The sequence below is a fragment of the Chrysemys picta genome, chromosome 4 (genome assembly GCF_011386835.1).
Source record: "Chrysemys picta bellii isolate R12L10 chromosome 4, ASM1138683v2, whole genome shotgun sequence".
In the NCBI taxonomy this organism is placed as follows: domain Eukaryota; kingdom Metazoa; phylum Chordata; order Testudines; family Emydidae; genus Chrysemys; species Chrysemys picta.
In genome coordinates, this window is record NC_088794.1 from 845868 (window position 1) to 872544 (window position 26677).

Sequence of the window (26677 nt, forward strand, 5' to 3'; positions counted from 1 at the left end):
GCCCCGTGCCCGGGCGGCGGCGGCTCACATGCCCAGGAGCCGCAGAGCCCGAGCGTGGCGAGGGAGGAGCTGGGGGGGCACACGGGGGCCTCTGCCCGCATGCAGCTGCTGCAGCCTGCAGGAGCCCCCGGGGGGGCGCCAGGCCTCAGGCTGGGCAGGAGGGGAGGGGGGACGCGACTGCTCCCCGCTAGCAACGCTGCCGCCTTTGCAGGGCTCCTGCCCCCCTGTGCCGCGCCGGCTCCTCCACAGCTGGGGCTCGCCGACGCTCTGGCTCCCCGGTGCCTCCGGAAGGCGGCTCCTCCCTGCCGAGCCAGGGCACCGCTTTCTGGCGCCCCCAGGGCCGTCCCTAGGATTTCTGGGGCCCTACGCAGTATTATTAAACATGTGCCCCTATGCCCAACGGCAGCCTGAGCTTGCAGCCCGGCGGGGGTGGGGGCGGAGGGACAAGGCAGAAAGAATAACAAGGGAGAAATGGATGGACAGAAAGGACAGGAAGACTTTGGAAGTAGGTTTTTTTACTATAGTAATTAAAATGTGTACTTTAGATAAGGGGGGTCTTTTGAAGGATTTATTTAAAAAACCATATGTCTGAAGATCCCAGCATTTAAGGCTAAAGATGATTGTGCATCTAAAAATCTATGCAAGGATTTTTTAGAGATGTGATTTTATAATCTTCACCAACTCACTAATGAAATATTTTTAAAGCAAATTTTACACTAAGGTCCCGTAGACTGACATGTCCTGAGTAAATAGTACAGTCATGCACAACTGGTTTTGTCAGTACATTCAGAAACTGACAGGAGATACCTGGGGGTTGGCAAATGCCTGTTAAATGTCTTCACTACCCCTTGAATGGCTCTTGAACAGTTTCAGGGTTGTGCTAATAGGTCTGGCCGGCTGGAGACTGTTTCTCTTTTAACTAGTAGATCCCCTGCCCAGGAAGACTGTGAGCCGGCAGGAAGGGTCAGAACAGGGATAGGAAAGCCAGTCGGGTGGACACGAAGACCCAGTGGTGCCCCAAATTTTCAGGAGCTTTACCCAGCTGCCTCTGCCTGAGGGCGGCCCTGGGCGCCCACAACCACTTGCCGCCCTAGGCCACTGCCTAGTTCACCTAGTGGTTGCACCGGCCCTGGGGATGAGATAGTGCGGGGTCCTCTATGCTCCCCCCATCCCTGCCACCCTCTGATGCCCCAGGGCCGGGCAACCCTCTGGTCTGTGGGCTGGGAGCCCCGCAGGGACCTGCTCTGGCAGCTCCTGTTTTCAGCCCGTTGGGTTTCCTGCCACAGGCTCTTCTCCCTGGGGGCGGGGAGCAGCTGTGTCTTGCCAGGGGGTCGACACCTCCCCCATTGGCAGGGCTGGGGCTCAGCCCCACACTCGCCGCAGTTTGGTTTGACCACAGGGGAAGAGACAAGTGTTGAGCCAGCAGCAGCTGAGGGGTGCAGGGGGAAATCAGGATTTCCTGGTTCCCCAAGGGGCAGCTGAATCCGCTCCCCCACCAAAGCCAGGCTGCCTGGTCTGAGGGGCCCGAATGCAGCCAGAGTGGAGGCCACCGAGTCCAACAACAAAAATAACCAGCATCGAACAAGTAACAAGTCGAAGCAGCGCCAGCCCCACACAGCCAAAATCTGGATCATTCTTCGCCCCCACCTGGCCCAGGGCAGGAGCTGCCCCCAAGAGGCGAGGGGCATTGCACTGTGTGGAGACAGAGGTGCCTAGAAGCTTCCTCTGACTGACAGGGGCTCTCGGCCTCTGCCAGTTTCACTGCCCCCCGCACTAGAACAACGCTCAGACAGGAAGAGCAGGAGGGGGCGAGTACATGGCCATACCTCCGGTAAGGGATACAGGGTAGAGAGGGAAGTGGTTTCCTCCCATGCTCCCCCGTTCGCCCCCCGGCTCCTGTCACACTCTGGGGCATTCACACGGGCTCGGGGCAGACTCAGCGGCTGAGGCCGGGCAGAGCTGGGCAGTGACTGACCCACCGGTACCCAGGCCCCGTCCCTGGGACTTTACTCTGCTGGGGAGCCCCGGGGCCCTGCCCTGCCCATCCCCAGAACACCAGAGGTCTGTACTTACCAGCCACCCCGAGGACGAGGAGGGGGAGGAGGAGACCCCCCAGCCACATGGTCCCTGTCCCCGTCCCCACGTCACTGTCTCCTTCTCTGGGCTGGCAGGGCTCCCAGCGAATTCCCTTTCACTTTCCATAAGTCACGGGGAAGACCATAAAAACAGGTAAAGGGTGGAGCTAAAGAGTTCTGATATCACCGGGCGAGGCTCAGACACACCCGCCAAGTGCTGGCAGGAACGTGCTCCTTGGGGACGTTGCTCTGCACCCCTCAGAGCCCAGCCGCTGGGAGACACTGTCCCAGGCCACCCGTACTCTGCCTAGGCTGGGTTTAAGGTGTGTTCTTCAGCCCTGCTAGCTGCTTTGGTTCAGCTAACACCTGCTAAAGCGCTAGTCGAGCCCAGGGGACCCCCTTAGTCAGGTCCATCTTGGGGCGGGCAGGGAGGCCAGAGCCCCGTTGGGATAGGGTTACCATTGGTCCGGATTTCCCCGGACATGTCCTCCTTTTTGTGCTAAAAATAGCGTCCGGGGGGAATTTGTAAAGCACTCACAATGTCCGGGATTTCCCCCTCCCCCGGCAGAGCGAGCGGCTGGGAGGGCTGCAGGAAAGTCCCGGGCTGGACTACGGAGCAGCTTCCTCCTCCCACCCGCCCCCCTCCCTGCATTCTGAGCCGGCCGGCAGCTCCTCCTCCTGCAGCCCGCTCCGGCAGCCCTGTGCAGGGCCAGGGACCGGGTTTTGTGTTGTGCAGGGGAGCTCAGCCATGTGTCCGGCTCGGCTCGCACAGAGCCCAACACCCTGTTCTGAGCAGCAGGGTAAGGGGGCCAGGGGGCAGGAGAAGGGGCAGGGAGGTTCTGGAGGGGGCAGTCAAGAAACGGGGGGGGGCTTTTTGGGGGGAGTGGAGAAAGTTTTGGGCAGTCAGGGTACAGGTAGGGGGTAGCGTCCTGGGGGGCAGTTGGGGGGGGTCTTAGGAGGGGGCAGTTAGGGGACAAGGAACAGGGAGTCTTAGGTAGGGGGTGGGGTTCTGGAGGGCAGTTAGGAGCAGGGGTCCCAGGAGGGGGCAGTCGGGACAAGGAGCGGAGGGGTGGGGGGCTGGGAGTTCTGGGGGGGAGCTGTCAGGGGGCAGGAGTGGGGAGAGGGATCGGAGCAGTCAGGGGACAGGGAGCAGAGGGGTTTAGATGGGTTGGGAGTTCTGGGGGGGCTGTCAGGGGGCAGGAGTGGGGAGAGGGATCGGAGCAGTCGGGACAGGGAGCAGAGGGGTTTAGATGGGTTGGGAGTTCTGGGGGGGGCTGTCAGGGGGCAGGAGTGGGGAGAGGGATCGGAGCAATCAGGGGACAGGGAGCAGAGGGGTTTAGATGGGTTGGGAGTTCTGGGGGGGGCTGTCAGGGGGTGGGGAGTGGTTGGATGGGGCGTGGGAGTCCCAGGGGTCTGTCTGGGGGTGGGGGTGTGGATAAGGGTTGGGGCAGTCAGGGGACAAGAGGCAAGGAGGCTTAGATAGGGAGTGGAGTCCTGGGGGGCAGTTAGGGGCAGGGGTCCCAGGAGGGGGCAGTCAGGGGACAAGGAACAGGGGGAGGGTTGGGGGTTCTGGGGGGGCGGGAAGTGGGAGGGGCAGGGGCGGGGCTAGGGCGGGGCTCCTCCCGTCCTCTTTTTTGCTTGTTGAAATATGGTAACCCTACGTTGGGAAGCCCGAGCCCCGTCTGGGCTCCCCTCCATTTTCCCAGCCAGCTCCAACTGAAACTCCTTCCAGCGTCTCCCTCAGCCTCCCTCTGGCTCTTCCCACAGCCTTTGTCCAATTTCCCGGCAGAGGTGTCACCTGACCTCCAACCCCCCTTCCTGGGTTCTCATGTTACATGCTCAGGTATCCTCCCTCTGCCAGTCTCCCATCCCCCAGTGCAGACCATCCCAGCAAAACTCCCCTGCAACCTTCCCAGGCCAACACTCCCCGCTCAGCATTCAAAGGCCACATTAAGAACAGTCCCAGTTCGTCACACGTCCCTGCTCCCTGCAGCACGGCGCCCCCTACTGACCCCCTGCCCCACTCTCTGCCGCACAGCACCCCCTACTGGCAGCCCGAGGTCTATCCCCACTCACCCCTGGGGAGCCCCCTATGCCTCTCCGCTCCACCAGCGCCAGTCCATGCTGCCGCTGCTTCTCCTGCAGCTTTTCCTCAGGCTCTCGCTCTCTCTCACGGTCCTCTCGCTCTCTCGGACTCAGCTCCGATCCCGTCCGTCTCCGACCCAGCGATGGGGAACCCGATTGTGAAGACCCCCGTCTGGTTGGGGACCAGACTCTCGGGGATGCCTGGCTACTGCTCCAGCTGCTCCCAGATCCTCTTGTAGCCCCGTCTGGGTCAGGAATCTGCTCCTTAGAGCGGTCCTCGTCCTCCAGCTGCACGATGAACTGGGCCTTGGTGAACTTCCCAATGCGTAACCCTCTCTTTGCACAGGATCACAATGTCCTTCTTGAGGTGATGGGGATAGGCCATCACTCCGCTGTTCCCAAGTTGCTCTGGACTCAGAGGCCTGTGTGCTCTCAGCTTCCCCACAGTTTCCAGAAAGAACCCCTAGTGTGCCAGCCCTTCTCGTGGTCACCACCTCTTTGCCACGGTTGAGCTTCAGACCCCTCCGCCCCTGGGACCGCTCGCTGCAATCCCCAGGGGAACCCTGTTACTGCAAACGTCCTTCTCTCTCCCAGGGTCGAGCGGCAAGCTCCTCCGCCCGAGACTGCTCGCAGGAGTCCTCCGGCGGGGGACCCCGTTACTCCAACAGTCCTTCTCGCTGGTCACACATTCCTAGGGGTTAATCGCCCCCTGAAACCGTCCCCTCTCTGTTTAACTGCTCCCCAGTCACTTACTGCAAGAAGCGCCATTCACGGGCTGCTGTAAATCCCACCGCTGCCACCAGTTGTCACGGAGTCCCCGGGCGATGCTCTGGAACTGCTCCCCACAAAGCCAGTCAGGACTCTGGGGAGCCTCCTCTCCCTCGGAGCAGACTGTCTCCAGGGCAAGGAGCTCACACGGCTTCACCCTCATGGGTCTGACCTTGGAGCATTCAGCATATGCCCCTCCGTGCGCTTCCCACTGCGAGTCCGCCCAGGCGGGGTCCTGGGGAAGCCACAGGGTCCTGCACCCCAACTCCGCAGTCAGACATGACTCTCGGCCAGCCAGTAAAACAGAAGTTTATTAGATGACAGGAACATGGTCTAAAATACAGCTTGTAGGTACAGCAAATGGGACCCCTCCGCTGGGTCCATTCTAGGGCCCAGCGAGGCAGACCCCCGTCTGCCCTCCCTTCCCGTCCCCAGCTAGCTCCAAAACTCAAACCCCGTCCAGCCCCTCCTTCTCTCGGCTTTGTCTCTTTCCTGGGCCAGGAGGTCACCTGATCTCTTTGTTCACCTTTAGCTATTTCCTTGCAGGGGGGGAAGGGCCCTGGCCATTAGTTGCCAGGGAGACAGAGTGTCAGTGATTTATGCACACTGGCCTTTCCCCACCACCTAGAGACTTAAGAAATGCATAGGGGAAACTGAGGCACCCACACAGTATTCAGAGGAAACATTAAGAACAGTCCCACTTCGTCACACACCCCTGGCCTGATTCCAGGATCGGTAACAGCAGCTCGTCCCAATGGCGAAGCTTGGAAGGTAGGAACTGTTCTCTGCTCCTTACCAAGCACGTGGAAGGTCGTGTCACCCTGCAGCTCTTCTGGCCTGTACCCGACTACACATCTGTACAGCCCCTCATCAGACCCCGTCGCATTGGAGAGGGACAGGGAGGTGTTCCCGCGCTGCAGCCCCGCTCCGAGATGGGAATCTGGAAGTCCCCCTTCCCCTGATCATGTGTAGCTATGCGCTGATCCCAGAAATGCCAGTGAACCCGCAGGGAGCTCAGAGCCACCAACGCCTGTTCCCGCCCCCTGGAAGTCAAGGGGCGGGACAGGAAGTATAAAAGCCGGCCGCCGGAGCTCAGTCAGGGCCTGGCCGCCGCAGGGAGCAGACGTGCCGCCGGGAGCTCGCGGCCGGGAGACCTCTGAGACCCGAGACCACTGCCCTAACTGGCCGGACCTGCCCCGAGCCCACTACGAGGAGAAGCCGCAGGAGCCCCCCCACACCCGGTATTGGGAGGAGCCATCGGGCCTGCCTCGCGCCAACTACAAAGGCGAGGAGCCCCCAGAACTCCTCTGCCCCTGCTGTTATCCGGAGGAGCCGCCCGAGCCCCAGTGGCCGGATTTCCCCGAGGAGCTGCCAGACCTGCCCCCAAGCCCCGGACCAGAGGAACCGATGCTGCTGGACTGGCCCGAACCCGGCGTCACCAACGAGGTAGGCCCTGAGGGGGAACACGGAAGTAGCCTGGGGGTAGCCGACCCTGGTCAAGGTGTAGACATATGTGAGCCGATGTCAGTGTGTTTTGGTCAGGACACCCCACGGACCAACAGCGACACGAGCCGCTGCTAGGGCCCCGGGCTGGGACGCAGTGGAGTGGGTGGGCCTGCGTCCCCCCTGCCACCCAACTCACAGGTGTAAGAGCCTGAGTCTACCTACTTCACTGAGTGTTGCTCCGCCCTGCACCAAAGGGCCTGAGCTGTGACGGTTTGTGCCCCGCCCTGATCCAGGGCCTGGGCCTACCAAACAAACTGATTGTTTGCTCAGCCCTGCCTGAGGGCCTGACCTCCCTGAACTGAGGGCCACTCAGCCCTGTACTAAAGGGCCTGGGCGTTGACTATCTGTGCGTGTAGTGAGTCGGTGTGGCTCCCCTCCGCCCAGGAGGGTCGAGCCCCGGCACGAACGTACTACACCCCCCCAATACCAAACTGGCCTTTCAGCAGCACCCCAGAGCCCAGCAGGGCCCAGGAGAAGGACTCTGTGAATATCAGCAGCTGGGAACCTGCACAAGAGGAAAGAAACATCTGGTTTGACTGTAGGGGAAACTACAACAATTCCTGTCCGTCCTGGACGGTGTGAGAGGAGCTGGCTGGGAGAGACCTGCTCTCCCAGGTCCCCAAGGAGCCTCCAGACTCCTAGAGAGCTGCTGCCTGGTCTGAGGGGCCCCACATGGAGCGGGGAGGATACTACTAATGCTAGTCACTGGGGACACCAAAACCAAGTGCCGAGTGTGCTGCAAACTGTGGTGAGAGAGAATCCTGAGTGAATCTTTAACGTGTCAAGAGCACAGCCACATGGACCTTTGGAGAGGCAATTTTTAATCTATCCACACAAACAATAAGGAAGTGTTATTTACTCTGTCTCATAACACAAGGACTAGGGGTCACCCAATGACATTAATCAACAGCAGGTTTAAAACAAAGAAAAGGAAGTATTTTTTCACCCGTCAATCCGTGGAACTCTTTGCCAGAGGATGTTGTGAAGGCCAAGACTATAACACGGTTCAAAAAAGAACTAGATAAGTTCATGGAGGATAGGTCCATAACCGTACTCAGAGAGTTGTTATTAATGGTTCCCAATCCTGCTGGAAAGGCATAACGAGTGGGGTTCCGCAGGGGTCTGTTTTGGGACCGGCTCTGTTCAATATCTTCATTAACGACTTAGATATTGGCATAGAAAGTACGCTTATTAAGTTTGCGGATGATACCAAACTGGGAGGGATTGCAACTGCTTTGGAGGACAGGGTCATAATTCAAAATGATCTGGACAAATTGTAGAAATGGTCTGAGTTAAACAGGATGAAGTTTAACAAAGACAAATGCAAAGTGCTCCACTTAGGAAGGAAAAATCAGTTTCACACATACAGAATGGGAAGAGACTGTCTAGGAAGGAGTACGGCAGAAAGGGATCTAGGGGTTATAGTGGACCACAAGCTAAATATGAGTCAACAGTGTGATGCTGTTGCAAAAAAAGCAAACATGATTCTGGGATGTTTTAACAGGTGTGTTATGACTTCTCGTGTCTTGCTCACTCTTCCACTCTACTCTGCGCTGGTTAGGCCTCAGCTGGAGTATTGTGTCCAGTTCTGGGCACCACATTTCAAGAAAGATGGAGAAATTGGAGAGGGTCCAGAGAAGAGCAACAAGAATGATTAAAGGTCTTGAGAACATGACCTATGAAGAAAGGCTGAAAGAATTGGGTTTGTTTAGTTTGGAAAAGAGAAGACTGAGAGGGGACATGATAGCAGTTTTCAGGTATTTAAAAGGGTGTCATAAGGAGGAGGGAGAAAACTTGTTCACCTTAGCCTCTGAGGATAGAACAAGAAGCAATGGGTTTAAACTGCAGTAAGGGAGGTCTAGGTTGGACATTAAGAAAAAGTTCCTAACTGTCAGGGTGGTTAAACACTGGAACAAATTGCCTAGGGAGGTTGTGGAATCTCCGTCTCTGGAGATATTTAAGAGTAGGTTAGATAAATGTCTATCAGGGATGGTCTAGACAGTATTTGGTCCTGCCATGCGGGCAGGGGACTGGACTCGATGACCTCTCGAGGTCCCTTCCAGTCCTAGAATCTATGAATCAATGGCTATTAGCCAGGATGGACAGGGATGGTGTCTCTAGCCTCTGTTTGCCAGAAGCTGGGAATGGGCGACAGGGGATGGATCACTGGATGATTCCCTGTTCTGTTCATTCCCTCTGGGGCACCTGGCCACTGTCGGCAGACAGGATACTGGGCTAGATGGACCTTTGCTGTGACCGAGTCTGGCCGTTCTTATGACCCGTGGCAGGGGGTACTCACGGGAGCTGCCCCCCTGGAGCAGGAGGACTTAGGAGGAGGAGCCAGTAACAGGCTGAATCTGTGGGGGCGTGGCCGAGGGATGGCTAAGCAGAGCCGGTGCTAACCCGTTGGTAGGTGACCATTTTTCATGAAAGGAAAACGGGACAGTGCGCAGGGCTGGTCTGAGGGCTCGCCTGAGCACGACCCCCCCACCACTCCCCTCGCAGGGCTGGCCCGAGGCCTCCCCCCTCCCACGCACAGGCCTGGAGCTGGCGTCACTGCTCGCTTGAGCCCTGCCTGCCCCCACACCATGAGGCTGGGGCTGGTGTCATTGCACCCCCCCGGCATGTTCCTCTGCACCCCACTTTTTTTGACAACAGTGGACATTTGTCCTGTTTGCTCTTGCCAACTTTTGCCAAAAAAGCCGGGACAGGGCTTAAAAGAGGGACTGGCCCGGCCAAACCGGGACGTACGGTCACCCTACCCATTGGGGGCCCTAAGCAGGAATATTTTGCCCTCCCCCACACACACAATACTAAAAAAACCGGTTACTCACCTTCTTGTAACTGTTGTTCTTCGAGATGTGTTGTTCACGTCCATTCCAATCAGGTGTGCACGCGCGTTGGCCAGAAGGTTTTTCCCTTAGCAGCATCCGTCGGGTCGGCCTGGGCACCCCCTGGAGTCACGGCGCCTAATAGAGAGCCCTGCCGACCCGTCACCCCTTCAGTTCCTTCTTGCCGCCTACTCCGATAGAGGGGTGGGAGGGTGGGTATTGGAACGGACGTGAACAACACATCTTGGAGAACAAGTTACGAGAAGGTGAGTAACCGTTTTTTCTTCTTCGAGTGCTTGTTCATGTCCATTCCAATCAGGTGACTCCCAAGCAAAATTAGGAGGTGGGGTCAGAGCTGTCCATTGACTGGAGCACTGCCCTACCGAAGGCTGCATCATCTCTGGCCTGCCCAGTAATTGCATAATGGGAGGGGGGCCGGGCTGGGGGGGATCCTCAGGAGGGTTTGGCGGGGAGAACGTCCCCCAGCCTCCACGGGTCTGAGAGCCGGGGGAACTGTATCCCCAAAGCAGCCCCCCGCAGCCACCTCTTTGAGTGTCACCTGGGCCCCCTGGCAGGGTTGCCACGGTTCCGGTTCCCATAAAGAGGGCACTGCTGGAGGGGTGGGGAGCAGGGGGGTACAATCGAATCCCTGCCCATGGTGTGCTGGAGGCTGGAGTGGGGGCACTCCCGGGGGGGCAGCAACAGCCGTCAGGCAGCACCTCCCTGCAGGACCCCATCCCCAGCAGGGCCTGGGGGGCGGGATCCTGTGGCTGCAGGGGGATGGACCAATCAGCTGTGGGACTGATAGGGAAACGGACCAATGGAGGCTCCGTCTGAGCTGCAGCTTGTCCACTCTGCAAAGACCTGGAACATGGCCTGTGATTTGTAAACCCCCCCGGACAGAGACAGAACCTCAGACACGAGGCTTTGTCCGGGGACACCCAGACGTGAGCCCCCCTGTCATAACTATAAAGGGAAGGGTAACAGCTGTCCTGTGTACAGTACTATAAAATCCCTCCTGGCCAGAGACTCCAAAATCCTTTTCCCTGTAAAGGTTTAAGAAGCTCAGGTAACCTGGCTGGCATCTGACCTAAAGGACCAATAAGGGGACAAGATACTTTCAAATCTTGGGGGGGGGGGGGGAAGGTTTTTGTTTGTGCTCTTTGTTTTTCTCCGACTCAAAGAATATTTCCAACATACCTCTGAACAGCATACTAACCCACAGAATCCTCCCTACCAGCACTACAAAAAAAAGGATTCTGCGTGGACTCCTCCGGACGGTCGAAACAACAGACTGGATTTCTACATAGATTGCTTCCGTCGACGTGCAAAGGCTGAAATTGTGGAAAAGCAACATCACTTGCCACATAACCTCAGCCATGCAGAACACAACGCCATCTACAGCCTCAGAAACAACCCTGACATCATAATCAAAAAGGCTGACAAAGGAGGTGCTGTCGTCATCATGAATAAATTGGAATATGACCAGGAGGCTGCTAGACAGCTCTCTAACACCACATTCTACAGGCCATTATCCTCTGATCCCACTGAGGATTACCTAAAGAAACTACACCATCTGCTAAAAAAACTCCCTGACAAAGCACAGGAACAAATCTGTACAGACACATGCCTAGAACCCCGACCAGGGGTATTCTATTTGCTACCCAAGATCCATAAACCTGGATATCCTGGATGCCCCATCATCTCAGGCATTGGCACCCTAACATCAGGCTTGTCTGGTTATGTAGACTCTGTCCTCAGACCCTACGCTACCAGCACTCCCAGCTATCTTCGAGACACCACTGACTTCCTGAGGAAACTACAATCCATCGGTGATCTTCCAGAAAACACCATCCTGGCCACTATGGACGTAGAAGCCCTCTACACCAATATTCCACCCAAAGATGGACTACAAGCTATCAGGAACAGTATCCCCGATAATGTCACAGCTAACCTGGTGGCTGAACTCTGTGACTTTGTCCTCACCCACAACTATTTCACATTTGGGGACAATATATACCTTCAAGTCAGCGGCACTGCTATGGGTACCCGCATGGCCCCACAATATGCCAACATTTTTATGGCTGACTTAGAACAACGCTTCCTTAGCTCTCGTCCCCTAACGCCCCTACTCTACTTGCGCTACATTGATGACATCTTCATCATCTGGACCCATGGAAAAGAAGCACTTGAGGAATTTCACCATGATTTCAATAATTTCCATCCCACCATCAACCTCAGCCTAGATCAATCCACACAAGCGGTCCATTTCCTGGACACTACTGTGCTAATAAACGATGGTCACATCAATACCACCCTATACCGGAAACCTACTGACCGCTACACTTACCTACATGCCTCCAGCTTCCATCCAGGACACACCACACGATCCATTGTCTACAGCCAAGCTCTAAGATATAACCACATTTGTTCCAATCCCTCGGATAGAGACAAGCACCTACAAGATCTCTATCAAGCATTCTTAAAACTACAATACCCACCTGCTGAAGTGAAAAAACAGATTGACAGAGCCAGATGAGTACCCAGAAGTCACCTCCTACAAGACAGGCCCAACAAAGAAAATAACAGAACACCACTAGCTGTCACCTTCAGACCCCAACTAAAACCTCTCCACCGCATCATCAGAGATCTACAACCTATCCTGAAAGATGATCCTTTACTCTCACAGATCTTGGGAGACAGACCTGTCCTCGCTTACAGACAACCCCCCAACCTAAAGCAAATACTCACCAGCAACCACACATCACTGAACAAAACCACTAACCCAGGAACCTATCCTTGTAACAAACCCCGATGCCAACTCTGTCCACATATCTATTCAAGTGACATCATCATAGGACCTAATCACATCAGCCATACCATCAGGGGCTCGTTCACCTGCACATCTACCAATGTGATATATGCCATCATGTGCCAGCAATGCCCCTCTGCCATGTACATTGGCCAAACAAGACAGTCTCTACGCAAAAGAATTAATGGTCACAAATCTGACATCAGGAATCAAAATACTCAAAAACCAGTGGGAGAACACTTTAACCTGTCTGGCCATTCAGTGACAGACCTGCGGGTGGCTATCTTACAACAGAAAAACTTCAAAAACAGACTCCAAGGAGAGACTGCTGAGCTAGAATTGATATGCAAACTAGACACAATCAACTCCGGTTTGAATAAGGACTGGGAATGGCTGAGCCATTACAAACATTGACTCTATCTCCCCTTGTAAGTATTCTCACACTTATTATCAAACTGTCTGTACTGGGCTAGCTTGATTATCACTTCAAAAGTTTTTTTTCTCTTAATTAATTGGCCTCTCAGAGTTGGTAAGACAACTCCCACCTGTTTATGCTCTCTGTATGTGTGTATATATATCTCCTCAATATATGTTCCATTCTATATGCATCCGAAGAAGTGGGCTGTAGTCCACGAAAGCTTATGCTCTAATAAATTTGTTAGTCTCTAAGGTGCCACAAGTACTCCTGTTCTTCTTTTTGCGGATACAGACTAACACGGCTGTTACTCTGAAACCTTTGTTTTGGGGGTTGTTCGCTCGCGGGACTGAGAGGGACCAGACATCAATCCAGGTTCTCCAAATCTTTCTAAACAAGTCTCTCCTATTTCAAACTTGTAAGTAAATAGCCAGGCAAGGCGTGTTAGTTTTCCTTTGTTTTCTCAACTTGTAAATGTACCTTTTACTAGAGTGTTTATCTTTGTTTGCTGTACTTTGAACCTGAGACTAGAGGGGAGTCCTCTGAGCTCTTTAAGTTTGATTACCCTGTAAGGTTAATTTCCATACTGATTTTACAGAGATGATTTTTACCTTTTTCTTTAATTAAAATCCTTCTTTTTAAGAACCTGATTGATTTTTCCTTGTTTTAAGATCCAAGGGGGTTGGATCTGTATTCACCAGGGAATTGGTGAAGGTTTCTCAAGGCTTCCCAGGGAAGGGAATTAGCTTTGGGATGGTGGCAGCGGACCAGAGCTAAGCTGGTAGTTAAGTTTTCATGCAGGCCCCTACATTTGTACCCTAAAGTTCAAAGTGGGGATACAGCCTTGACACCCTCCCTGACCTGTGCAGCACGGTTTGCTGCTCCTCCTCCCACCCCCCCCCCCCAGGCGGCCATTCCTGTCGGTCTCGGTCCTGATTCAATGGGCTGGTACGGTCGCTGGACCCAGAACAACTCAGCGTCCCGCCCGGCCCCCAGCTGTGGTGTGGGGTTAGGGATACCGTCCCGTTGGGAGTCTACCATGAGTCTCGTAATATTTGGTGTCAAGTCCCAGCTCCAGGAGTCATGTGATTATGGCAGAGTCTCAGCTTGCATTTAAACAGGCAGCATTTGCTATGGGGTAAGGGGGCAGCCCCCCCACAACTTTCTGTAGGTCCCTATGCTGCATTAGGTTGCGCACTGCCCCACCCCGACTTGGCAATCACAGAGAACGTTCTACACCTGACACAGCTCTGCTCCCGCCCCCAGGTTTTCTGAAATGACGCCCCTGGGTTTAAAAGAGAAGGAAGTTTCTCACCTTTGCCATTGCAGAGAAAAGCTGGAAACGTGACCCCTAAAGGCTCAAACCCTGACTGGGAATAAACAGCCCCACCCTGTAGTACTGGTGGCAGCTCCTGTATTCTGGGGCCTGACTCGTGATCTCTGGGGCTGGCGATGTGGGGTGCAGGGTCACCACCGGACAAAGGGGTGAGCGATGAGGCAAGGAGCCGGAACAGGGAGCATCGGCCCCCAGGCTTCATCCACACCAGGCACGTCAGTGATTTGTGCTTCATCTGCTGCCTTGTGCCGAGGGGCTCCACAGACAGTTCAGGGCGTGTGCACTGGGAGGGAGGGGGGTTGTGTTTAATCACGTCCACGCAGGCAAACAGCTGCAATACCCACCCCACCCGAAGGGGGTGCCCCACACAGCATCCTCTCCTCACTAGGAGAGACCCGGCCTCCGTCAGCCCCTGCTTGTCTCTGCAGCCGGCAGCTCACAGCCAGGCAGTGACACGACGTGGGGCTCAGACCCACAGCCTCAAAGGTGTTTCACCTCCTAGTGTCCGTTGATTAGAGTGAGGAGCCGAGATACCTTGGAGGATCTGGGCCTAATTGCCTTGGACAACATCTCCCCTGAACTGCCCCTCCGCCAATGCACCCCACATTACCCCCTTCTCCCCAGACATGCCCCTGCAGCCCCACAGCCCCAGCCACCCCCCCAAATTGTGACACACACCCCTTGCTCCCACACGCACTGTTCATGTCGTTAGCGAGCAAATGGAATGTGGGTTGTTACCAGTAAATCCCAGCGTGACAAAGCACAGGGAGGTCATTAAACTGGGACGTTCAGTCAGCGACCCCATGGGGCTGGGAGGGCAGCAGAGGAGGCCAGGGGGTCACAACTGGAGGGAGCCAAAGGCTGTAAGTGCCCGCCCAGTTCAGACCCATAGAAGGCCTGTGGCAGTTTCCCCTTTCCCCGGGACACAGACATCCCCAAGCAGGTCCAGCACCCTGTCCCCAGCCATCTCCTCAGTATGTCACCAAGGGGGCATGTGGGTCTCTGCCGAAAACTAAGAACAAGCTGCTTATCGTGGTCACTGTGGGATGTTTGTGGGAACAACTGGAGAGCTCAGGAACATGTCGGGTTTGGTTCCAGATCTGTGGGGAGCGAAACCCACCACCTGAGGAGAGGCTGTTAGAGAGCTGACCCAATCAGCACGAGAACAACGGACATCCCAGCGCAGAGACCAGCCCCGGTCCCTGGGCACCGCTGAGCCCGGACGGAGCAGGGCCCCCGGGGCAGAGACCAGCTCTGGTCCCTGGGCACCGCCGAGCCCGGACGGAGCAGGGCCCCCGGGGCAGAGACCAGGTCCGGTCCCTGGGCACCGCCGAGCCCAGACGGAGCAGGGCCCCCGGGGCAGAGACCAGAGTCTCCGCAGAGGCCAGACGAAGAATTTCTCCAGACCCTGCTGCTCGGCCGCGGCTCCCAGCACCTGCAGGACGGGCGGACACTTCACACCCAGCCCAGGGGACACCGACTGACAGGACACGGGGACTCGCTGAGCGCCTGATTTATTCACCTGAGCACGAACCCCAGGGCCAGACTGGGGCAGTGTGACAGAGATGGTGGCCAGGAGGGGCAGCCCAGAGCCCTGGCCTCCCCCTGCCCAGCCCCTGAGTAAGCAACCCCCAGACCAGCAAGTCCAGGGGGCCTCAGTTACTGTGGCCAGCTCCAGCCCAGGGCAGGGACCCACGTCAGACACAGGGAGAGCAGAGCAAGTGAGCAATGGCTACAGAGCAGCAGCGATCCCTATCTCCCGTCATACATGCTGTCAGGATTCCCCACACACACTCTAAACTCTGGGGTACAGATGTGGGGACCTGCATGAAAGATCCCCTAAGCTTATAGTTTACTAGCTTAGGATAAAAATTCCCCAAGGCACCAATTCCTTTCCTTGTCCTTGGACGGTATTGCTGCCACCACCAAGTGATTTACACAAAAATTCAGGGAAGGGTCACTTGGAATCCCTATCCTCCCAAAATATCCCCCCAAGCCCCTTCACCCCCTTTCCTGGGGAGGCTTGAGAATAAAATACCAACCAGTTCCCTTAGCAATGTGAGCACAGACCAGCCCCTTTGTCTTCAGGACACTGAAATTAATCAGATTCTTAAAAGAAGAACTTTATTATAAAGAAAAAGTAAAAGAAACACACCTGAAACATGAGGATTTCTGGTAACTTTACAGGGTAAATAAAAAGATTTAAAACACAGAGAATTCCCCTCTGGGCTAAGCTTCACAGTTACAAAAACAGGAATAAAACTACCTTTGTAGCATAGGGAAATTCACAAGCTAAAACAAGAGATAACCTAACGCATTTCCTTGCCCTACTTACAGTTTCTGTGGGTTTAGATGGATTATTCCAGGTATATTTTCAGATTTTGTACCTGCTTGGCTTCTCTCCCCGTCTGGAGAGGGAGCAACAAAACCTCCCCGCCCCCCCCCCCCCCCTCCCCAGATTTGAAAGTATCTTCTTTCCTCATTGGTCCTTCTGGTCAGGTGCCAACTCGGTGATTGAACTGTTTAACCCCTTATGGGTAAGGCGATTCAGTACAGCCGCCAAGGAGGGATTTTATGCTACTGCATACAGAAAGGTTGTTACCTTTCCCTCTATATTTATGACACACGCCATCGGCCGCCCCATGCCCCGGCTCCCCGGCTCCCCCAGCAGGGCGGCAATGGCCAGACGACTCCCCTGGTGGGCAGCTGGCACAGCACTGGCTATGCTGTCTGCTCGGAGTTGCCTGGAGAGGCGTCTGCTGTCCCATCTGCCTGGAGTTCTTCCACCCGCTCGGCCCTGTCTGCATCATCTCCCCCGCATGTGGCACTGGCCTCAGCCTCTGGATCCAGGCCCCCAGCTGGTGGGGCACCGACCACGGCATCTGCTGCCACTTTAGTCACTGGGGTGGTGCTGGCGACCCTGTCTCCTACCACACCGATTGCTGGCCTGGCACCGCCTGGGAAACCCTCTGCCAGTTCGGTGGTTGTGTCGTCGGCTGTGTTGCCTCCTGCCTGCTCCTCTGCCGATGTGTCGCTGGATGTGTGCTGATCCACTGTGTTGTCTCCCGCCTGCTCCTTTCCCAATGCGTCGCTGGTTACGCCCCCCTTTGCTGGCGTGGCTCTGGCCGTGTCATTCTGTGTCATCGTGGTGTCTCTGCATGTGTCACTCACTGACTTGGTCTCAGCCCCACCATCTCCCCCTGTGTTGCCTTTTGGTGCCGTGTCACCTGCCCCCTCCTCCACCAGTGGGCCGGTCACAGCAGCCGCCCCCGGGCTACTTGCGGGCTCCTCTTCTTGTCCCCTTTTCTCAGACGTGGATGGTTTGGTTTCTGCAGAATTTGCGCATCCTAGAAAACAAACCAAGCGGTGGGGGGTGAGTCGCTGAGAGGCCCCCCCGGGGTCAGTTCCTTTGGCAGAACCGGAGCCCCCGGGATACCCTGAGCCTGGCAGGGCCACAGGCTGCCCCAGGTCTGCCTGGGAACAGAGGGTTAATCCAGGCCCCAGAGCCCCTGCCCAGGCTGGCGGAGGAGTTTGATTCTGGGGGCCAGTCGTTGCTGAGATCCCCCAGTGGGGGAGGGACATGCTCAGGGTCAGAGATGCTGCGGGACTGAAACCACAAAGCAGCGTTACCAGCTCCCAGCAAATCCTGTCTCCTGCCCCAGGCTGGGTCCCCTCCGTGTTACCCATCCCGGCTCTGCAGCGCTGTCCCCGCAGGAGTCCCTCTGCCACGGCCCAGCCCCCGAGTCCGGCTGGAGCCCAGCTGAGCCCAGTCAGTCACTGTCTGATCAGACCTTCCAGCTCTCAGCTCCCCCCACAGCCAGCCGGGCTCCTCCCCCCTTTCCATCCTCCAGGCTGGGCACTAGGCTCACCTGCCCCCCTGAACCCCAACATTCACCCTGCCCCACTGCTGAGCTCTGTGCCCCCACCTGGACAAGGGACCCTTCTGCCCCCCTCTGCTCTCCTGACCCTTCCCCAGCCTCTCCTGAGAGCAGCATCCCGGGGGCAGCCCGAGAGCCGGGGCCGTATCACGGCGTTTGTAGGGGCAGGCGTGTGACCCTCGCCCCAGGGGTCTCTGCTCTGGGCACTGAGGCGCTTTGGGAGACCCCCAGTGGGGAACAGCCGGCAGCACCGGCTCTGCGGCCATGGGAGAGCTGGGCACAGCTGGGCGCATGTGCTTACACAGGGCAGAGAGGGGCAGATTGTCACCTAACCTGCCTGCACACGGGGCCAGTGCGAGTGAGGGGACCGGGGCTAGTGACTCCAGCCCCAGAGCGGGACGGCTGCCGTCACTGCTGGGCGGGACAGTGTCTGCCAGTGGGGGCAAGATCTGCCGGGTCTGTGACATGAGCCTGTCTGGCCACTGCAGTACCGAAATGTATCCAGTGCTGGGGGGTCGCACACTGCATAGCTTGTGTCGGCTGAGCTCCTTGCACCCAGCCAGGGGCTCCTTGCATCTCCCCATCCTCCCCCCAAAGCTCCCTGGTCCCCCTTCCCAGATCAGCAGGGTCCTGGCCACCGCTGCCCAGACCGTTCCCAGCAGGTTTGGAATTGAGGGGACGTGGTGTTCAGGTGTCACCGTGTTACAGCCAGACGGACACGCAGAGAAATGCCGTTCAGTGTGGGACCTCACCCCCTCGGCCAGCCAACGTCTGACCGTCTGGGACAGCCCCTAGCTCCGATGGCCACCGAGCTCCAGCCGGGCTCCCCTCCGCAGCTGCTCTAGATTAGCCGGAGCTCAGAAACGCCGGCTTGTTCTGGGCGGGCCTTGGGCGCTCAGCAGGGCTGCTGCTGGTCCTACTCCCCGTTATCCTGCTTCTCAAAGCTGGGACCTCACCGGCCCCCCGGGCACAGACGCTGCTCCGGAGCCGGGCCAGGGCCAGGGGGAGAATCCCGCAGCAGGACGGGCCTGGTGACCTAACGCCTGCAGCACAGTGTGCGTGCGTATCCCACCGTGCAGTGCTGGGCGGGTCTGGGGGCAGGAACACCCTGTGGGCAGAGTGACAGTGACCCAAGGGGGTGGTTGTTAACTCCAAGGGAGCGTGTGGATTGGCGTATCCCGGCGGCAGGCGAGCGGCTGTCAGAGGATGACAGGGCGCAGGATTCCCCCTGTGCTCAGGGTCTGTTCTCAGGGCTGGGGCCCAGCAGCCTTGACACAGTGGAGAGTTTGTGTAGGTCCCATAGAGCCCATCCTGTGCTCCTCACTCTCCAGTCGGGTCCCTGAGCCCTGCCACAGCTGGGCTCTCTGGTTATGGACTCTGCAGTGGGTGTGTCTGGCTGGGAGCAGACTCCTGTCCCTGTAGGATCCTGGCCCTATCATGCCAGCGTTAGGGTCCCTGCTCCTCCCGATGTCCCACTGACCCACATGAGGGGTGACACAGGCACCATGCGCTGACATTTGGGGTTCACCTGCTCTCTCCTGGCCATGCTCCTGCATGGCTCCCTGAACAAAAGGGGGCGCTGTGCTCACTCTGCCTGAAAATCTGCCCAGAACAACAGCTCCAGCCACGTTAGCAAGGAGCCGACCTGGACACGGGATGAGATTGGGTTTGGATTTGCAGTGGGTGTGAAGATCCATCGAAACTGACCCGTGTGCCTAAGAGCAAGTGTAGATGCCCAAACGTTTAAAGTACAGATCGTAACATAGCTGATCCCAGCCCAGGGGCTTCACACACAGACACAGCGAGGGTCTGCAAGGATATAAATTCATATCCGGAAACTGACCCGTCACCTGCAGCTCCCGGCTGCGTCTCTCCAGGGGGGTCTGTAGGGCGACGTGTCCCACCCGGCAGACGTACTCTGCCCCCTGGTCTCTCTGCACCGAGGGGGTGAAGCTGAGTCTCGTCTCCTGCTGGAAGCTTTTCCAGTCCTGTGTGTGGGGAGCTCCGGGCTCGATTCTGTACTCGGCAGAGCCCTGCAGGGGAACAGCAGCCCCGGCCCCCCGGCCCCTCCTGAGCCAGGTCACACTCAGCGCCGCGGGGTAATGCCCCGTCATGCGGCAGCTCAGGACGATTTCCTCCCCTGCCGTCACTGACTCGGGTTGGGAGATTTCCGACACCTCCGGGGGCCGCAGGAGACCTGGGGAATGAAACATCCAGAGACAGTTACAGGCCCCGCAAGGGGGAGACGGGGCCTGGTGGCGGCAGCTCCCCCCTCCCTTCAGACAGGAGAGATCTGTCCTCTCAGTGGGGCTGTTACCCCATAAAATCACCCCCGTGTGTGACACTGTTACACCCTGACCCATCGGCATCTCCAGCCGGAAAGGGGGATGAGGAATATTAGCTCCCAAAGCTCATTCATCCCTCAGAGACCCCGCGGGGGGCAGGGATTCCTGCTCATTCCCCCAGGGGTTCCCACAAATCAGCCAGAACCCAGATCTCACGTTCAGTGCTACCAGCGTCTGGAGAATCCTCAGCCGGGAACTGAACCATCCGGAGCTCAGAGTCCGAGTGTCCGTTCAGCAACGCCCCCGAGAGCCCCCGATCGAGAGAGAGATCAGAGCCGGGGACACAGGTGTGACAATGCGGTTCTGGCGGAACCCAACTGAGAGTGCCAACTCAGGACAAATTGCTCAAATAGGGCAGTTACAGCCCAAGGCTGGGGTTTTTTCCACCTCTAAGGCAAACCAAACCAGCCAGACTAGGAGGACTTCGGTCTCACCCCACCGGCTAACCGCAAGTCTCACAAGCAATCTCCTTAGACACTCCAGTTTCCCAGTACTCCCACCAGTGCCACTCGTTATGGGGACAAATGGTTATGAAAACCAATACCCCAGTAAAAGAAGAAAGGTTCTCCTGATCCCAAAGGACCCAGCCCCAGACCCAGGTCAATATACAAATCAGGTATTACCCACAAATCACGCTGCTGCCAATCCTTTAGAATCTAAAATCTAAAGGTTTATTCGTAAAAGGAAAAAGATAGAGATGAGAGCTAGAATTGATTAAATGGAATCAATTACATACAGTAATGGCAAAGTTCTTGGTTCAGGCTTGCAGCAGCGATGGAATAAACTGCAGGTTCAAATCAAGTCTCTGGAATACATCCCCCGCTGGGATGGGTCCTCAGTCCTTTGTTCAAAGCTTCAGCTTGTAGCAAAGTTCCTCCAGAGGTATGAAGCAGGATTGAAGACCCGATGGAGATGAGGCATCAGCCTTATATAGTCTTTTCCAGGTGTAAGAACACCTCTTTGTTCTTACTCTGGAAAATTACAGCAAAATGGAGTCTGGAGTCACATGGGCCAGTCCCTGCACACTTTGCTGAGTTACAAGGCTTATCTGCCTTCTCTCCATGGGTCCATTGTATAGCTGATGGTCCTTAATGGGCCATCAAGCAGGCTAGGCAGAGCTAATCTCAGCTTGTCTGGGATGTCACCCAGAAGCATAGCATAAGTTTGCCATACAGACAGTATAGAGCCAATATTCATAACTTCAACTACAAAACTGATACACACATATAGACAGCATAATCATAACCAGTAAACCATAACCTTGTCCTAGACACCCCATTTGACCCCCTTTATACAAGATTTGGGTGCCACTACGGGACCTTGGTTGCAACAATGATCTATACGGTCCCAGTTTATGTCAATAACGTCACAACAGGTGAGGGGGGCTCCCCAGGGTCAGACGGAGAATCTTGCTAACCATATGCCTGTTGCTCATCTCTCCAGCAGTTGTTGCTTTAGCTTCCTTTAGGGCTTCCTGCTTCACACCTGACACGCCCTTGGCCTTGTCATCAGCCTCTCTCTGAAAGGCTGGAGCAGAGCTCATGTTCCACACTGTCAACTTTCCCCATGTACTGCATCCCTAGATGTCTTTTACATTTTGGAAACAAACTTCATGTGCCAAGTGTCTCTTCATAACCTGGCCTCGTGCAGATCCCTGGAGTAGACCTGCGATATCAGGCACATCATTGCACACTGCTCATCAGGGAGATGGGCTGCCATGTGTTAGAGAGACAAGGTGGGGGAGGTCATCTCTTTTATTGGACCAGGTCACCTGAAGAGCTCTGTGTGAGCTCGAAAGCTGGTCTCTCTCACCAACAGAAGTTGGTCCAATAACAGATATCACCTCCCCAACATTGTCTCTCTAATATCCCGGGACCAGCATGGCTACAACAGCACTGCATATACATCTCATGTGTCAGTCATGCACTGGGCAGCCCTGTGCCCACCCAGCAGAACTCTGGGCAGGCTGCAGGCACCTCCAGCAATTGCATCTCTGATCACATGCAGTGCCCATGCTGCCTGGTCTCTCTGCTCCCCATGCTGGATCCCAGGCAGCACGTGAGGGATTCAAATCTACATCCCCCCACCCCACAGATCCCTTCAACTCCCAGGTGCCCCAGCAGCCCTTTATATCCTGGAAGACTCCTTACCCCAGGTGCCTCCTTGCCTGGGCCGTCTTCCCCTCATCCGACTGGGTCTCTACCAAGTTAACCCTCTGTGGGTTCGGTCGGCTCAGTCTGTCCCTGAGCCTGGGGCACTAGCCCCGTATGTGGCCTCTCTGGCCACAGTGATAGCAGCCCATGTCCCGTGGGTCCCATCGAGTGGGTCGGTTGGTCCTGAAGCTGGGTGTTCCCCTTGGGAGAGGGTTCACCATGTTTCCCCTTTGGGAGGTCCCAGGGTCACTCTCTCTCTGCGTTATGGTGGGACTGTTCCTTTGGGACTCCTCCCTGTTATCCACTGCCCGACTGTTCACAAACTCGTCGGCCAGCTGGCCTGCGTGCTGCGGGTTCTCTGGCTTTTGGTCCATCAACCATCGCCTCAGGTCGGATGGGCACTGCTCATGCACGTGCTCCAGTACGACTAGGTCAAGCAGGTCCTCTATAGTTTGGGCCCCAGCTGTCCACTTGCGGGCATACCCCTGTGCCCGGTTGGCTAGTTGTAGGTATGTGACCTCACGGGTTTTACGCTGACTCTGGAACCTTTTCCGGTACATCTCAGGGGTCAGCCCAAACTCGCAGAGCAGGGCCTTTTTGAACAGTTCGTAGTCCCCTGTCTCCGCCCCTTTCAGTCGGCTGTACACCTCCCTGGCTGTGGGGTCCAGTGAGGGGATGAGAAACTGGAGCCTGTCTGCAGGGTCAACCTGGAGCAGCTCGCAGGTATTCTCAAAGGCCGTCAGGAAGGTATCCATGTCCTCCCCCTCCTTACGCTGGGCCAGGAAGCACTTATCAAAGCTCTTTGCAGTCTTGGGTCCCACCTCGCTCGCCGCAGCCGGGGCCCCACTGCTCCTCAGCCTGGCCAGTTCCAGCTCAGGCTGACGTTGGTTCTCCTTCTCTTCCTGCTCCTGCTTCAGTTCTTGCTGCCTTAACTCAAGCTCTTCCTGTCTCATCTCCCATTCACATTCCAGCCGCATCCGCTCCCGGGACGGGGAGCTCCGCCGGGACGATCCCCTGCTGGCCGCCGGGGTCAGGGTGCCCTCGGTATTCGCTGGGCTTCCCCCAACCCCTCCCCTAGGTATAGGTAGGCAGGGTCTCGGGATGTCCTCGGCAGCAGTCTGACCCCTCCCAGCCATGTCAGGCCCCGGGGCCCACGCTGCATCCGCCGGGCGGCTTCCCTCAGGGACAGGGCTCGGTTCATCCAAGCGACCCCTCTCCTCCAGCCGGGCAATGAGCTGTTCTTTGGTGGACCTATGTGACGAACTGGGACTGTTCTTGCTGGGGTGTGTGAATGCTGACAGGGGAGTGTGACTAGGATGGTCTGCATCGGGGGATGGGAGCCGGCCCAAGGGAACATACCTGAGCTTGTAACATGAGAACCCAGGAGGGGGTTGGAGGTCAGATGACTCCGGGGCCCGGGAAACTGAACAAAGGCTGTGGGAGGGGTCGCTGAAGGAGAGTGCTGGAAGCAGGCTGGAAGGAGGCTGGAGAGATGGCTGGGAGGCAGAGATGGCTCTGACCCCCCAAGGGGGTGGGCTGGCATGCCCTGGGACCCCAAGCTGGACCTAACTGAGGGGGGCCCTGTTGTCTGTGCCTGCAAGACCTGTCTTGGACTGTATTCCTGTCATCCAAATAAACCTTCTGCTTTACTGGCTGGCTGAGAGTCATGGTGAATCGCAGGAAGCCGGGGGTGCAGGGCCCTGAGTTCCCCAATACTCCGTGACAACTGGTGGCAGCGGTGGGATCTACTGCACCCCGTGGACGGCGCTTCCTGCAGTAAGTGACTGGGGAGCAGTAAAACGAAGGGGGATTGACGGGGACCAGGCCTGCTGAAGAGTGGGAGAGAGACGGTTATTACCCCTGGGAGTGTGTGACCAGCGAGAAGGACTTTTGCAGTAACAGGGTCCCCCGTGGGATCGCAGCGAGTGGTCCCAGGGGCGGAGGAGTCTGCAGCTCGACCCTGGCAGAGAGGTGGTGACCTCGAGAAGGGCTGGCACACTAGGGGTCCCCCTGGGAACTGTGGGGAGCTGTGAGCACACAGGCCGGTGAGTGGCCAGCAGGAAGATGTATGCCAAGCGGCTTAAGAGCGACCTGGTGGAGCTGTGCAAGCAGAGGCGGCTGCGCATTGGGAGGCTCACCAAAGAACAGCTCATCGCCCAGCTGGAGGCGGAAGATCGCGCGAATGAACTGATCCCTGTGTCTCAGGGAAGCAGCCTGGCAAATGCAGCGCAGGCACCAGTGTCTGTCCCAGCTGGGAGTGGTCAGCCGGCTGCTGAGGGCTTCCCGAGACCCCTCCTTCCTATGCCTAGGGGAAGGGTGGGGAGGAGCCCAGCAAATACCGAAGGCGCCGTGACCCCCCCAGCCAGCAGGGGGTCCCCCCGGCGAAGCCCGCCGGCCAGCAGAGGAGCCTCCCGGCGACGTTCGGCATCCGGGGAGCGGAATTGGCTGGAATGGGAGAAAGAGCTAAAACTGAGGGAGCTGGAGGATCGTGAACAACAGAGACAGCATGAAGAGAGACAGCATCAGCGTGAACGGGAGGAGAATGAGAGACAAAGACAGCATGAACTGGAACTGGCGAGACTGAGGGGCAGCGAACCCCCGGCTGCGGTGAGTGAGGGGGGACCCAGGACTGCACGGAGCTTTGATAAGTGCATCATGGCCCCATACAAGGAGGGGGAGGACATGGATGACTTCCTGGAGGCCTTTGAGACGGCCTGCGAGCTGCACCGGGTGGATCCCGCGGACAGACTCCGGGTCCTTACCCCCTTACTGGACCCCAAATCCGTGGCATTGTACCGCCAACTGGGAGAGGCAGAGAAAGGGGACTACGAACTATTCAAAAAGGCCCTGCTACGTGAGTTTGGGCTGACTCCTGAGATGTACCGGGAAAGGTTCCGGAGTCAAGATAAAACCCCTGAGATCTCATATCTGCAACTAGCCGTCCGCATGGAAAGATACGCCAGCAAGTGGGCTGGTGGGGCCCAGACGAAGGAGGACCTGATTAAACTGCTGGTACTGGAGCAACTGTATGAGCGGTGCCCATCCGACCTGAGGCTGTGGTTGGTGGACAGAAAGCCAGAGAACCCGCGACACGCCGGGCAGCTGGCTGATGAGTTTGTAAAGAGCCGGTCAGGGGGTGGCAGGGAGGAGCCCCAAAGGAACAGGCCCGCCGTGATGCAGAGAGAGAGTCACCCTGGGACCTCCCAAAGAGGGAATATGGGGAATCCCCTCCCACGGGGAATGCCCAGCGTCAGGGACAACCGACCGGCTCGAGGGGACCCACAGGACATGAGCTGCTATTACTGCGGCCGAAGAGGCCACGTTCGGGCCCAGTGCCCCAAGCTCAAGGACAGACTGAGCAGACCGAACCCGCATAGGGTTAACTTGGTAGAGGCCCAGACGGACGAGGGGCAGGCTTCTCACGCAAGAGGGGCTGGCAGCTTATCAACTGCTCAAGAGAGAGAAGGGCCCCAGGCCAGCTCCTCTAGGGGGCTGGATGCCCCAGACTCAGGGTTTTTGGTTTATACGGTGGGCGCGGGGCTGTCCCTCCGGAGAGAGTACCTTGTTCCCCTGGAGGTGGATGGGAGGAAGGTCAATGGATACTGGGATACGGGCGCAGAGGTGACGCTGGCCCGGCCCGAGGTGGTGGCCCCAGATCAGGTGGTGCCCAACTCCTACCTGACCCTGACGGGGGTGGGCGGAACACCAGTCAAAGTGCCCGTGGCAAGGGTACACCTGAAGTGGGGGGCCAAGGAGGGCCCCAAGGATGTGGGGGTACACCCGTATCTGCCCACTGAGGTATTGATGGGGGGGGACCTGGAGAACTGGCCAAGCAACCCCCAAAAGGCACTGGTTGTGACCCGCAGTCAGAGCCGGCGAGGGGCCCTGCGCCCTGGCCTTGGGGGGGGTGCCTTGCCTGAGGCGCAGGACCCTAACCTGGTGGGGAGGGAACGCCCAGGGACGTGGCTCAGGGAGGCTGCAGCTTCGGACCCAGCGGGCGAGAAAGAGCAGGTGGCCATCCCTGTCCCAGCTGCTGAGTTCCAGGCCGAGTTACAGAGAGACCCCTCCTTGCGGAAGATAAGGGACCTGGCCGACCTCAATGCGGTACAGACCATGGAACGAGGTGGCCGGAAAAGGTTCCTGTGGGAGAAGGGGTTCCTGTACCGAGAATGGGCTCCCCCAGGGAAACTGGAGTCAGGGGGGATCAGGAGGCAGCTGGTGGTACCCCAGAAGTATCGCCGCCAGCTGCTGTGCCGGGCCCATGACATTCCCCTCTCAGGGCACCAGGGAACCTGGCGTACCCAGCAGAGGCTGCTACGGAGCTTTTACTGGCCTGGGGTCTTTGTTACTGTCCGACAGTACTGCGGATCCTGTGACCCCTGTCAGAGGGGGAGGAAGGCCTGGGACAAGGGGAAAAGAGCTTTAGGACCCTTGCCCAGCATAAAGGATCCTTTCCAGAGGGTGGCCAAGGTT

At 57.1% G+C, this 26677-nt stretch overlaps 1 protein-coding gene across 10 annotated transcripts in view; it reads right to left on the bottom strand.

Annotated features, from left to right (window-relative positions):
* Positions 1-26677, bottom strand: part of LOC122172980 (uncharacterized) — a 187143-nt gene that overhangs the window by 126585 nt on the left and 33881 nt on the right. For all 10 annotated transcript variants that reach the window (XM_065594097.1, XM_065594091.1, XM_065594096.1 and 7 more), the window contains one exon: positions 19550-19903. In XM_065594097.1, coding sequence (XP_065450169.1) covers positions 19550-19903 — 354 coding nt within the window. The remainder of the gene's footprint in view (positions 1-19549; positions 19904-26677) is intronic.